Source organism: Martes martes (assembly GCF_963455335.1).
Source record: "Martes martes genome assembly, chromosome: 5".
In the NCBI taxonomy this organism is placed as follows: Eukaryota; Metazoa; Chordata; class Mammalia; order Carnivora; family Mustelidae; genus Martes; species Martes martes.
Window position 1 is genome coordinate 81,547,583 of NC_137892.1, and position 13,650 is coordinate 81,561,232.

A 13,650-nucleotide genomic window follows, 5' to 3' on the forward strand; every position below is an offset into this window, starting at 1 on the left:
TCTGCTCAGTAGGAAGCCTACTTCTCCCACTCCCACTCCCACTCCCCCTGCTTGTATTCCCTCTCTCGCTCTCTGTGTGTCAAACAAATAAACAAAATCTTAAAAAAAAAAAATTATGCTAGAAAAAAATCATTATCAGTAAGATGCAACTGAAACATCTGAGGAAAAATAATATGATGAACAGCATTCAATTTATTAAAAAAAAAAAAAAAGGGGGGTGTAGGAATAGAAGAACCATGACTTGATATTGCTGAAGATGGTATGGATACATGGAGTTCTTCGTACTATTTATTCTCTGTCCATGCTCTCCCACATCCCAGCCATATATTAACAATTTTCATAATATAAAGTTTCTTTAAAAAGTATCCACTTGATCTAGAGTATAAAATACGCAAAAAGTTGCTCTAAATTCCAAGATTTGTCCTATGTTACCTAAGCTGGATAAGAACCATGCATATTATGTTATGAATAATAATTATCATAGTGTGATAGCTGGAATCAGGCAAATTGGGTTTTTTTCCTAAAACCACTTAGAAGAGTAGGTCTAGCTAGAAATGTTAGTAAATAAATTCCTTAAATCCCTAGTGTTCTATATTTCTTATTCATTTCCCTTCTCTAATGTTCATGTATTTCCTAGTAAAATTAAAAAGTAAAACCTTTGTATCCTACAAACTTTCACTTGGTAAGCTGTACTGGACAAAGTGAGTTAATTTTACCCTAGTAATTTTGAAGCACAGTATTTACTAAAGTCAGCAATTACTTGTATTGCATATTGTCTTCACATCACAGTTGCACATTCACACTATAGTAACTATTAATTATTCCTATTTGGAAAAAAAATAAAAGGTACAAACATGTCCTCCTTTCTCATTTTCCCTGAAATGTACCCCCAAACTCTCCAACTCCTTCCAAATCAATGAAAAAGACTATTTTTCTACTTTCACTCCTACTTACCTGACACTTCACACTCCTGACTGTTCTGTTTCTCTAATCCTTATCTTCAGTACTTGCCCATATGTATCTCCAACTCAAGCAGTATCATCCAAATGTAACATCCAAATGTATACTTCCAGTACTCAGGTTTGCCCAAAACCTAATTAAAATTGCCCCCTGGAAACCTCTATATGGATATACTATCATAACTTTGTCTCAAGTCAAATTAATTTCATTTTCAAATTAAAAGCACCTGTAAATTTCCTTACATTTCTTCTCCCTGATATCCAGATTCAAAATCTGTCTCTTGACTCCCTTTCCATGGTTCTGGCCTGTTCCATTCTTAAGGCTTGTCACTTTTCTTCACAACATTTTGCACCTTTCTTTTTCCTTCCTTTTGCTATTTCCTGACTTGAGATTCTTTTGGTTTCCTAACTGACTAAACTAAAATACTTCCTTAATTTACTTTCTTATTCTTGTTGTCTTTCCTCTTTCAATATACCCTGACAACCACTACCACGTTAATTTCCTAAACTAGCACTTTACTTACCCTAATTAGCAAGTTAGGGGAAAAAAAAACCCACAAAAATCTAATTCATCAGCGTTTAAAAATGAAATTAAAATTCATGTGCTTGATAGTCAAGATCCTTCACAATTAAAACCAGTTTTTATTCTCAGTTTTATCTGTTGTCCCTAAGCCAACACTCCCTCTAGCCCAATTTGTAAAAAAATAAATCTGCCCATGAGTAACAAATCATTTCCTCTTGCATGTAAGCTCCCTGAATAACACAAATAGAGATCTCTTAACTGAACCTGCAGAGCGATTAACCGTATACACAACTTACTCTATCTCAATCACCTACTAAGCTTTAAAATATGTGCCTGTTCTATCAGGACTAAAAATTCTTTGAGAGCAAAATCATGTGTAATTTCATTTACTCTCCTGATATCTCCTCCAGTCAACATTAAATTTTGCTGATAAACAATGAATCATCTTACTTTTTTATTTAGAACCATCTTATTTTAATTCACGTATTAACTTTTTCTTGTTCTACCATAAACAATTCCGTACACTTTGAGGTACTTTTATCCATCAGTCTGTATATATGTTTAGGAATCGGTAAGCTTTAAAAATTTTCTTAGTAAACTCAACGATAACCAGCTTTTGACAAAGTATTACGTATTAAGCCCCGTTAGGTGCTTAACGTATATTATCTCACTTAATCCTCACAATCCCAGTAGTAGGCACTCTCGCGTTCTTTTTATGGGCAAAAAACGAAAGCGTGGAGATTAAATTTCTCTCCCTTCTCCTGCTGTTTGTCAGTACCAAGTCAATCCAAGTCACGTTTTCTAAGCTTCTTAACCCTTTACTGTACTGTTCATTAGTCTCATTTAAAGACTGTGCCAGGTATCGTGGGGTACAAACCTAAGAAATACCTTACCTCCCATCTCCCCTCCCTACCTCATGGCGCACACCGGCGTAGTCAGCAACCCAGGCGTTAAGGAATTGCAGTGGCAGATACTCAACGCTGCATGCGGACACCGGGGGACGCCCAAATACCGATTCACCAAACCAACAGTCTTCCCCCTCCCTCAACATTTTCCCCAAACCCTTACACTTGCCGACGCCACTCAATGTACACTCCAGGTGCTCATGGTCTACGAAAGAACGTTGTATTTTCTCCCCTCAGCATTGAGGAAAGGAAGGAAAAAAAAAAAAACCCTCCTGACATCTTCCTTACCCGCCCTTTTCGGCAGACCCCGGAGGCCCCTTCCATTTCCCCTTTTCTTTCTCCTTGTCTTTTTTAGTTCCGGGCGCCGTGGTCGAGTCGTCCTCGAACACGCTGAACAGTTCATCCCCGAAAGCGTCCGCCATCTTCCGCAGCTGGGAGACCCAGTCTCCCTCCTACCCACGATGCTCTGCGAGCGCACCGACAGCGACGCCAAGGGAAGCTTCAGCTGTCGCCCCTGGGAGACAAAAGTAGTCTAGTCATACAACCCCATCCGCCAGAATTCTTCCTTGACTTCTTCTCTTCCGACTTTTCCTTTCCGACCACTACTGGGCGGCCCGCTCCCTGGCTGAAAGAAGAAGCGTGGGGAGAAAGCCCGGCACTCCGCAGGCACTTAGAGGGCGGGGAGGAGGCGGAACCGTGGTGAGTCGGGCCAATTGTAAGGCAGCGGCCGCCCAGGCCCGAGAAGCCCGGATGGAGGACGCAGGTTGGCGGCGTGGGACCCGGGGAATGTAAAGAGCGTTTGGCGGCGGTGGCTGCGGTAGTTCCGGGACGCGGACGGAGGCTCCCTTTGCCAGAGCTGCAACATGGGAGGCAAGAACAAGAAACACAAGGCACCGGGAGCCGCGGCGGTCCGGGCCGCTGTGTCTGCTTCCAGAGCCAAATCTGCCGAGGCCGGAGCTTTTGGGGAGGCCCAAAACAAGAAGTCCGTGGCCAGGCCGCCCCCCGCCGCTGCCGCCAGCACCAGGGAGCCCCGAGTCAAGCAAGGTACGAGCGGTCCTGGGGCCCCGGGCTTTCCACCCCGAGCAGCTGCTGCTGTTCCAAGGGAGAAGCCAGCGCAACTTGGGCGGGCCCTAGGTCTCAAAATTTGTTATCTCCCACACCTGGAGCTGCTAGTTCCCTATCTGGTGGCTTTACTCTAGGTCAGTGTAAGCTGCTGGGGCCTCCCAAATTATGACAGTAGCCCTTTTGCAGCCTGGCGTCTCCCAGCTAACCCCCCGCCCCCTTTTTCCTTCTTCGAGAACGGAATAAAAATTGCATTTGCTCCCGTCTCAGCGGGGATCCGTCCCGAGCCACCACCTATACTAGCTAGGCTGATGCAGCGGTAGGGTGTGGAGTTCCTAACCTCCTGGAGCCAGACAGACCCATTTTGTACTTGCTCTTCATAGCATTTTCAGCCAGGGTGTAGTGTTTTCACGTGTTATGGAAAAATCTGTAGTAAGAATTTCAGTACTAACACACGGAATATGGGTATAATCTATTGTGGAATTATCTCCGATGTTTACCATAATCATGTTGTTTTGGTGTACTGTGCAATTTGGTTTGATAACTCAGAGATTGCTGATTCTGGCTGCAGATGAGCAGGCCCCTATTACAACTGATTCTAAAAGATAAACAGGTGTGCTATGTTTTGTTCTGCTTAGCTTGTTTGCTTGTAGTTTTTACGGAAATATTCGTCCAACACATTTATTGTGTATATAGATACTGTGTTTATTGTATATACAGATTCCCCTGTGTCTTTCATGATGTTAGGGGTGGGATGAGCAATTGGGACACATCACCTTTCATGGACCTTTCCTAATGTAATGGCGGATAGAGGCATTAAATAACCACACCTGTATTGCTTTATACTTAAGTGCCACAGAAAAGCTAAGGAAGAAAATATAACAAGATAACCTAATTTTTGCTGGGGAGGAGGAGGGGTCTTACATGGTCTTTTTGAAATACAGATCAGGAGGCAGTTAACTTTGTAAAGGATGGGGGAAGTAGTATTCTTGGCAGAGTTAAGGAACTCTGTGTGCAAAGATCTTCAGTGAGGAGGGAGCTTGGGTCTTCAAGGTACTCCTGGAATGTAAGCATTGCTGAAGAGAGGATGAGACTGAAGAAGTTGAGCCTTACCAGACTTTCACCTAGAAGATGGATAAATAATTCTTTGCCCTACACTTATTATAACTTTTTTTTGTTGCAGAAAGGTGATTTTATTAAAGCGCAGGGACAGGACCCATGGGCAGAAGGAGTTCCTGCCTAAAATTTATAATATTTTTAACTGCAAAGATAAAATGCCTATAAATAGAGATACATAGAATTTCTCTTTGACTGTTATTCTTTAGCACTTTTCCTCTCAATCACCCGCTTTTGCGTTCTTTTCCTGATATCCCTCTGAATTCTTGCAACTCTTAATAATTTGTTCTAATCTTTGTCTTCCCATTCCTCCTGCTCCAAAATGCGATCCTCACCAAAGATATTAGTTTATGACAGTGTAATTCTCTCTTTATAGCCTTTGTAGGAGAGTACTCCATTACTAATTCTGTCTTGTCCTTTGTACATGACTCCTCAATCTGTTCAGTCCTGATCTCTATTCTAATCCCAAGTCAGCCATTTCAATATTTACTTAGACCTTTTGGCCCTATTTTGCAAGCCTCTCAAATTTTACTCAAGTGATACTAAACTATTTCCTCCCCACACTGGCTCTTTTGATTTCCTTGTTTCCTTTTTTTCCACATTCCTCCTTATCCAATGTCAGTAGTTACTTTTAATGCCTTCCTTTCTTCCTCATGTGTAATCTCTTGCCCAGCTTCATGCAGTCTTGACTCAAAATTTATGTTCTGTGTACACCATTTTCACTTTTCTTCTGTGGTGTTCACTCCTATCTAGGCACTCATGAATTCCTGGAGTACCAACAAAGCCTTCTGATGGGTCTTCCCAACTCTTGTTATTTTTCCTCCTCTAGTTTGTCCTGCATTCAAGCATCAGATTTATCTTGGAGAAATGCTGCTTTTTTCATAGCACTTCTCAGTTTCTTCCGCAGCATCTTCACTGACTTTGTGATAAAGTCCATACCATTCACCTAGCACCTATGACCCTTTTTCCAGCCTTTGTACTAATTCCTATATTCACCTATAGCAAATCTGGGGTATTTTCATTGTTCAAATGCAGTTAGTGACTTTCTCCTCCTGTGTTCTTGCCATTTTCTCTTAATGGAATGCCACCTATCCCAAACACTGTCTTCCAAAATCCTGTAACACCCATCCCAGATGTCAGCTACTTTTTATGTATCCACAGCTCATTTATCATTGTTATTTGAATCATTCTTTTTGATGTCTAGGTCTTGCCTGTTGTATGTGAGGAAATAGCCCACAAAATTTTAGGAGGTAGAAACTGTTTCATGGATATGTATTAATATACCTTACCTCAGTGTGTGTTCCAGTGCTGTGCATATAGTCATTAAAATTTTTTCTTGGATAAGAGACAAGGAGAAATAAGGAAAAGGAAAATAAGGGTGGACAAATTAAATAATAAAAAAACAAAATATCACAATAAAAGATTCTGAGAAATAATATTAAAATAAGCATTTTAATGATCCCACCTCGTTCTCTTAACAATACAATGAAAGAGGTGTTATTATGTACATTTTCCAAATACATACACTAAGTGTATGGGTTAAATTGTGACTTCGCCAGAAGATATTTGAAGTCCTAATCCCCAGTACCTCAAAATGAGAATGGGACCTTTTAATCAAGGTTAAATGAAGTCATTAGGATGGGTCCTAATCGAATATGACTTGTGTCCTTATAAAATGGGGAAATTGGACACTGAAACATGTACTGAAGGACGATGACTAAAGAGGCACAAGGAGCAGATGACCATCTGAAAGCTAAGGGATGCCAAAGGCTACCAGAAGCAAGGAGAGAAGCATGAGGCAAACTCTTCCTTTGACCCTTCAGAGGGAGTTTGGCCCTGCTTGTCGATACCTCAATTTCAAATTTCTGGCCTCCAGAATGTGAGAGGATACATTTCTGTTATTCTAACCCAACCGTAGTGCTTTTTTATAGCAGCCCTACTAAGTTTCAGAGAGGATTAAGAAAATGGTCCTGGGACTACTGGGTGGCTCAGTTGGCTAAGCTGCTGCCTTCAGCTTGGGTCATGATCCTAGGGTCCTGGGATCGAGTCCCACATCGGGCTCCTTGCTCAGCAGGGAGCCTGCTTCTCTCTCTGCCTCTGCCTGCTGCTCTGTCTGCTTGTGTTCTCCCCCCCCAACAAATAAATAAATAAAAGTCTTTAAAAAAATGGTCCTAACTGAAATAGCTGTTAAATTCTCAAATTGGCTGCAAAAAAAAAAAACCCAACAAAACCAAAACAAGGAGAAATTCAGAATTAAGGCTAAGAAGTCAAGAGAGAAAATGAGAGGTTATCTATTAAATTTGTAGAAAATATTTTATAACTAAATATGTATACCAGTATATATAAAATAAATCTGCTGTGCAGATTGCCACATGGTTTTTCTTTTTTTCTGTTTGGGTATTTTTATATAACATATGTTAGGCCTCCTTTGGAGAAAAAACATTATCTCTGAACTTGCAGTTGCTAATGTAACTGTTCTAGTCCATTTCATCTCTTATCTTCTCAAAAGTTTGAGGTATTATATATAGCATTACTTTCTCAAAATTGTCCTCTCATCTAGAGGTAGAGAATCACTGCTGCCATGAAATGGTTCTTGGCACAATTCTCAGTATTCTCCCACTCCCATTTTTTCCTTTCATTTGTTCATCAAATTTTTAAATTGTTGCTATGTGCCAGGCAAGATTTTAGGCACTGGGAATACTCCATGAATTGTTCGGGAGTGAGAACTAACGACTTGTAAGGCTTATATGTGTGAAAATCCTTAAACCTAGCTGAGAGTTGAAATCCTAAGAGGCAAAGAACACTGGGGGAGTAATGTCATGAGTAAACTCATAAAAACTGTGATAAATATTTTTCAGGGTTATCCAAATAAAACAGAAAAAGTGTGAGAAAGGGCAGAAAACTGTGACTTGGTGAAAAATAAATTGGGTGGTAGAGTCTGTTTTTGCTTAAAACATGGAAGGTTTGGGGTGCCCGGGTGGTTCAGTCAGTTAAGTGTCTGCCTTTGGCTCAAGTCATGATCTGGGGTTTTGGAATCTAGCCCCTCATTGGGCTTCTTGCTCGGTGGGTTGTCTGCTTCTCCTTCTGTCCCTCACCGAACTCATGCGCACACTCTCTTTCTGTCAAATAAAATCTTAAAAAAAAAAAGAAGAACAGGGAATACTTCCCTGAGGAAACTTCTATGCTGAGATGGTTTGAAGCATCCAGCTCTTAGAAAATCTGGAGACGGGGTGCCTTTGTGCTCAGGCGGTTGATCGTCTGCCTTCAGCTCAAGTCATGATCCCCGGGTCCTGGATCAGCCCCTCATGGGGCTCCCTGCTCAGCGGAAAGCCTGCTTCTCCCACTCCCCCTGCTTGTATTCCCTCTCTTGTTGACTCTCTTTCTGTCAAATAAATAAAATTAAAAAAAAAAAAATCTGGAGACAGAATGTTTTGAGAGTAAGGGAATAAGGGCAAAAGCCCTAAGGTGGGAGTAAGTTTGGCATGTTATAAGAGAACAAGAAAGTGTCTGGGTAAATGAGAGGGGGCTAGTGTTGATATTAAATGTAGGAGAGACTTTTATCTAGTTTACATTTTTAAAAGCTCAGTGAGGTAGTTCTGGCAGTTTGGACTCCGTCATAGACCCTGACTACTCAGGTTGTGTCCGTTCATCCTCATTTGTTCTCTAGATACTCTGTACTTCCCTTTCAGAGCTTATCTGGCTATTCAGTTGCCTAATTACCCCATGAAGACAAGGATGGCAGGGTCTTATTTATTGCTGTTTGGATCCCTTGGCTGGTTCAGATCCCCTTGCAGCTGTATACTTTTGGGCAGAAAGAAACCAGAGTGCCTCAGTGCCCCTGTCACCAGCACTAGCAACTCAAAGTGAATGTATTAGTGATAGTGGGTCATTATAATCACTTTGTGATGTAAAATGGAATACATTTTAAAAGGAATATGTTATGAAAGAAAGAGTCTCGGACAATAAGAAATTGATTTTTGTCTGATGCTTTTTTTTTTTAATTAGCTGAGTCATCTTGAGGAAATCACTTTTTCTGTGCTTCAACTTTAATATTTTTGACAATAATGTGTTGCGTTCTGTGAAATATAATTTATAAATTCAAAATCCATACTACTTTTGCCTTAGAGATACTGTACACTAACACGCTTACTTTCCATCAGATTTCCAGTAACTCCCTCTGTGTGAAAAGGAAAGCCACAGTTCATGGAAAAGGTCTTAAAGGAGCAAAGAAAAGTAGCTCGTAAATCCTGTGCACCTTAGTTGTATTTGAAAATAGGGTTACTAATTTATACATTTGGGTATCTGTTTTCTTCTGGTGCCTTACATTTTTCTTAAGTAACACATTTGAATCTGCTGGCAGGGAGCTGTTAGACCGACATTCTGAAAAGTTGGCAGCTGACAGAAAGGAGACCAAAGAATCACCAGATAGAAAATTAGAGCAGTATCAGGGAATTGAGTAAGTTCAGTCTTTTTAGTAGCCTCTGCATGCCTCCAGGGACAATAGTAGATACTCATAATAGGTAATGCCTCATAAAATCTTCAAATTTTGCTAACTGAACGTGTTTTAAGAAGAATTTAAAATAGAAAGGGCCTTACTGGTTTACTTGATTTAATTGGTGATACCACTGAGGCAAGACCTCATTGTTGCTTCATTTCCTCAGCATATTGATTAAAATAAAAATATACCTACGTTTAGGGACACTTCTTGACACCCAGTGAATGTGCATCAGTATTTATGTACATTCTGCTCCTGATTTTGTAGGGACTCAGGTCTTCTTTATTTGCCCTCTAGAAATTCCAGTGTAAACTGACTTCAGGGGGGTGATACTATTGAATATCTTAGGTGGGATGGTTGCAGGATGCAAATGAGAGGTTACTGCAATCTTCAGAGCTTACTGCTTACTTCAGTCTTTACTAACAACAACAAAAATTGTTAAAGGAATTTACAGTTTCACCTCTATCAGTAACACATCAACCTTGAACTGCTTCTCAGTATAGTTATGGTAATAAACTGCTCATCCATCTGTACCTTTTCCAAAAGGGTTATAATTGGGTCCCCACAATAATTCTGGGACTTGTAAATCCTAATTAGTATGCTAATTTGTGAACAAGTTTACTGCACTGATGAGACCTCACAGAAATGGATAAGGACTACTGATAGGTCCTCTCATTTAAGACTATTGGCATGAGTTGATGAGGAAGGTTATAAGATTAAAGTCTAAGACTAGAATATAAAGAAATTAACCATACTGTGCCAGAATTGTCACTATCTTTCATATACTCTAGGTAGCTTGGGTGCTTTCTGTATAACTCTAGCATAGAAGTAATTCAGGGAACCACTAATGTCTCTAGTTCAGACTGGCCAAATGTAAATAGTTATGGTCACAACTTTTGTTTAAAATTGCCTGATTATATTAACTAGCATCTTAAAATGAATACCCTCATGTAAGTCAACAAAGATCAAAGTTCTTGACCTTTAGGGATGCCTGGGTGTCTCAGTTGGTTAAGCGGCTGCCTTCGGCTCAGGTCATGATCCCAGTGTCCTGGGATCGAGTCCCACATTGGGCTCCTTGCTCGGCGGGGAGTCTCCCTCTGCCTCTGCCTGCCACTCTGTCTGCCTGTGCTCGCTCTCTCACTCGCTCTCTGACAAATTAAAAAAAAAAAAGTTCTTGACCTTTAAAATCATAATAAGCAACTTTTAAATTTAATATTTAGATTTCTCTTAAAGTAAAAAGAAACAAAGCAAAACCTTATTTTGAGATATGTGAGTCAAGTAAGTAGGTATTATATGATTCTAGGCTTATTCATACGCAGCAGTGGTTCACCAAGTGTATTTCAGGTAATCTTGTGGAATTCTTGAGAGCATTCTGGCTGGGACTCTGTGAGATCAGAATTAGCTCCATAGTCTAAAATGTTGTCATTTTTATAGTTATTTTCTCACAAGTATGCAGTGGTATTTTTCCATGGCTACCTGATAGTACTATAGAAAATTGAAAGCAAAATCCAGACAGATTTGCACAAATGAAGAACAATTTTTTTTATTTGGAAAATGAAGTTATTTTTCATAAATAGTGTTTATATTAACTGGTCATGGGTTTGTTATTTTTAATGAATTAATGAATATTTAAAATTTTTCCCTTTTACTGTTTGGTATATATCAGTGTCATAATTCACATGAACAGAGAGCATTTAGGATCGTCACTGATTTTTAAGAGCGTATGGAGGTCATGAGACCAAAGGTTTGAGAGTACCTTTTAATACTATTTATTCCTTCTTGGTTGGTCATTGTTAGAGAACTGATGATACGCATAGCATTTCTGTTGGCTGGAACAGAGTTGGCATCTATAGTGGGTTGAGTAGTGTCCCATTTCCCCTGTCCCTCTCCCCTCGCCAAAGTTCGTTTGCACCTGGAACCTCAGAATGTGACCTTATTTGGGAATAAGGTCTTTACAGATATAATTAGTCAAGGATCTTGAGATGAAGTTATCCAATGAATAGTGTCCAGAGAAAGGAGAAGGATATTTGGACACAGACACACAGGGAATAAGACCATGTGAAGCCCCATGTGTTAAAAAAGAGGCAGAAAAGGCAGGCAACTCCTGGGATCGCCAGAAGCCAGAAGAGGCAAGAAAGGATTCTTGTTTAGAGCTTGCAGAGAGCAGGGGCCTGTTGACAACTTGGTTTTGGACTTCTGGCCTCCAGAATAGTGAGAGAATTCTGTTGTATTCGGCCAACCAAGTTTGTGGTAATTTGTTCTAGGAAACTAATACAGCAACCTTGGACTCTATTAATAGAAGGTAATAGGAACTGCCACCTCATTTTTACCTTAGGGCAGTGTTTCTCTTTAAAATTAACTATCGTCTCTACCAGGAGTCTAGTATCCTCTGAGAGGTCTTCAGCTAAGTGCCAGGCAGAAAAGCATCTGATTGTGAAACTATGAAGATGAAGATAGATTTAATTTTTAAAAATGTACAGGCCTTTGCTCTTGTAAGTAACTGGTTGACCTAGAGAAATCTAATTGGTAAAATGTTTTTGAAAATTTAGAGGCCATATTGCTACTTGTAGATTACTTGGTGAAGTGGGGGATAAAAGAACTGAAATATTTAATGTTTAGCAATTTTTTAGAGGAAAATTAAAATAATGTAACAGCTATTAACGACTAAATTGCCTTGACTACTTTTTGTCTGTTATATACAGGTCCGAAAATTTATAGTTTTAATTCTGCAAATGATTCTGGTGGCCCTGCTAATCTGGATAAATCTATTTTGAAAGTGAGTACTGAGATTTTTGAGTCATTTCAAGAAATGTTCTCTTTGAAAAAGAAAAAAAAGATATATTCTTAAATATAAAAGTTATGGGGTATTTAAATTTTTTGTAATAGTTAATTGCTGATCTGTACTAAACAGAAGTAAATCATAACACATACGTTGGAAGCCCATAATAAATTAAGGAAGATCTAGATAAGATCCAAATTTCTAAGGATAGCATATGCATGCTTTCAGACTTGATTTGGTGGACATTTCCAACCTCCTCTCCATTATTCTTTTCCACATAAAATTTTAGTTCAAATCTCATTATTCCATCCAATCCCGTACGATTTTATGACTCCAGGCTTTTTGTCAGTGGTCTCTCTGCTCAAAAAGACCTACTTCCCCTTCTCCATTTGTCACCTCTAGAACCTCCAGGATGTCCTTCATCACTCAGCAATCTTCTTTGTGGTTCCATATTTTTTTCATACACCTTTTTAAGTAATTGCTCTTCTGGTGTACAGTTTATCTTTGTGGGTGTTTTTTGTTTTTTTGTTTTGTTTTGTTTTCCTCTGCTAGACTGACCTCCTGAAATACATTTTTGAGCTTAGCTTATCATAGGCATTCAGTAAAGATGTGATCAAGAGATGGTATCTTCGTAGGTAGATGTTTATGTATTCTTAGGTGTAAAATATGGAAAGAACATATGGAACAGAAAATCAGGAATCAAACTCTGGAAGCCAAAAGAATTTGCGTAGCCTAATTACTACTATTAATATAGATTTCACTTTTACCTTATAGGTCTTTTTATTGTAGCATCCATTCTTTCAAGTGATGTGCTTGGCGTGGCTTACATTAAGCAGATTTCTGGGCTCCATCTTCAAGGATTATGATTCAGCTTGTTTAGGATCAAGCTTAGGAGTCTTTCTGATAGCAATCCAAGGACCGTGTCTTGAGACATGCGGGTTCAAGAGGGTTTTTAAAAGGATTTTTTCTTGCCACACGTTGCTTTTCCCATGTCACATTTTTTCTTTTTCTTCTTTTCAAAGATTTTATTTATCTTTAAAAAGAAGAAAAAGAGAGAGAGAGCGGGGCATGGGGGAGAGGGGGAAATCACGCTCCCTGCTGAGCAGGAACCCCATCAGGGCTTGATCCCAGAACCCTGGGATCTTGACCTGACCTGATGCTTAACTCCATGACACTTAACCAACTGAGCCACCTGGGCACCCCTGTCACATTTTTCCTTAAATATATAGTACAGAAGTGGTCCAATGAATGGTAGTCTAAAATACAGTAATTGTTTTATCTGATTTTCACTGAAATTCTGGGGTGGGTTGGCAAGGATATAGAACACTGTGTGTTTTTTTCTAATTATTAAATGTTATTTAATAATTTAGATTCTAATTGATATGACCTTTTTGGCTTCAACAGGTGGTAATTAATCACAAACTAGAGCAACGAATTATTGGAGTGATAAATGAGCATAAAAAGCAAAATAATGACAAGGGAGTGATTTCTGGAAGACTTACTGCCAAAAAATTACAGGTATTTTGCAAACTGTTTTTAAGTTCCTTATTTTTAATGGAGCATTTTTAAGACCGGTCCACATGCGAGATGGTAAGATAAAATGACTTCTTCATCTTCCATTGAGATTTCATTTCCATCAGCAAGGATAGGGAAGGAATTGGGCCAGATACAAGAGCACACATTAAATGGTGGTGTGAAAACTAAATTACATTCCCCAGATTATATTAGGCTCTGTAGTGGGCACTTTGCTTCTTTCTCTCTGACGTAATACCAGAAGGTACTTTGCCTCATTCTTCAAATGAAGAAATTAG

The 13,650-nt window shown here is 39.5% G+C and overlaps 2 protein-coding genes across 2 annotated transcripts in view; one reads left to right on the forward strand and one right to left on the reverse strand.

The window, feature by feature from the left end:
- MTREX (Mtr4 exosome RNA helicase) overlaps positions 1 to 3,055 on the reverse strand; it is a 119,460-nt gene extending 116,405 nt beyond the window's left edge. Inside the window, exon 1 of the mRNA XM_080803307.1 lies at positions 2,676 to 3,055. Within this exon, the coding sequence (XP_080659433.1) occupies positions 2,676 to 2,809 (134 nt within the window). The 5' untranslated portion in view covers positions 2,810 to 3,055. The remainder of the gene's footprint in view (positions 1 to 2,675) is intronic.
- DHX29 (DExH-box helicase 29) overlaps positions 2,895 to 13,650 on the forward strand; it is a 50,347-nt gene continuing 39,591 nt past the window's right edge. Inside the window, exons 1-3 of the mRNA XM_080803305.1 lie at positions 2,895 to 3,431; positions 11,763 to 11,836; positions 13,244 to 13,357. Coding sequence (XP_080659431.1) covers positions 3,251 to 3,431; positions 11,763 to 11,836; positions 13,244 to 13,357 — 369 coding nt within the window. The 5' untranslated portion in view covers positions 2,895 to 3,250. The remainder of the gene's footprint in view (positions 3,432 to 11,762; positions 11,837 to 13,243; positions 13,358 to 13,650) is intronic.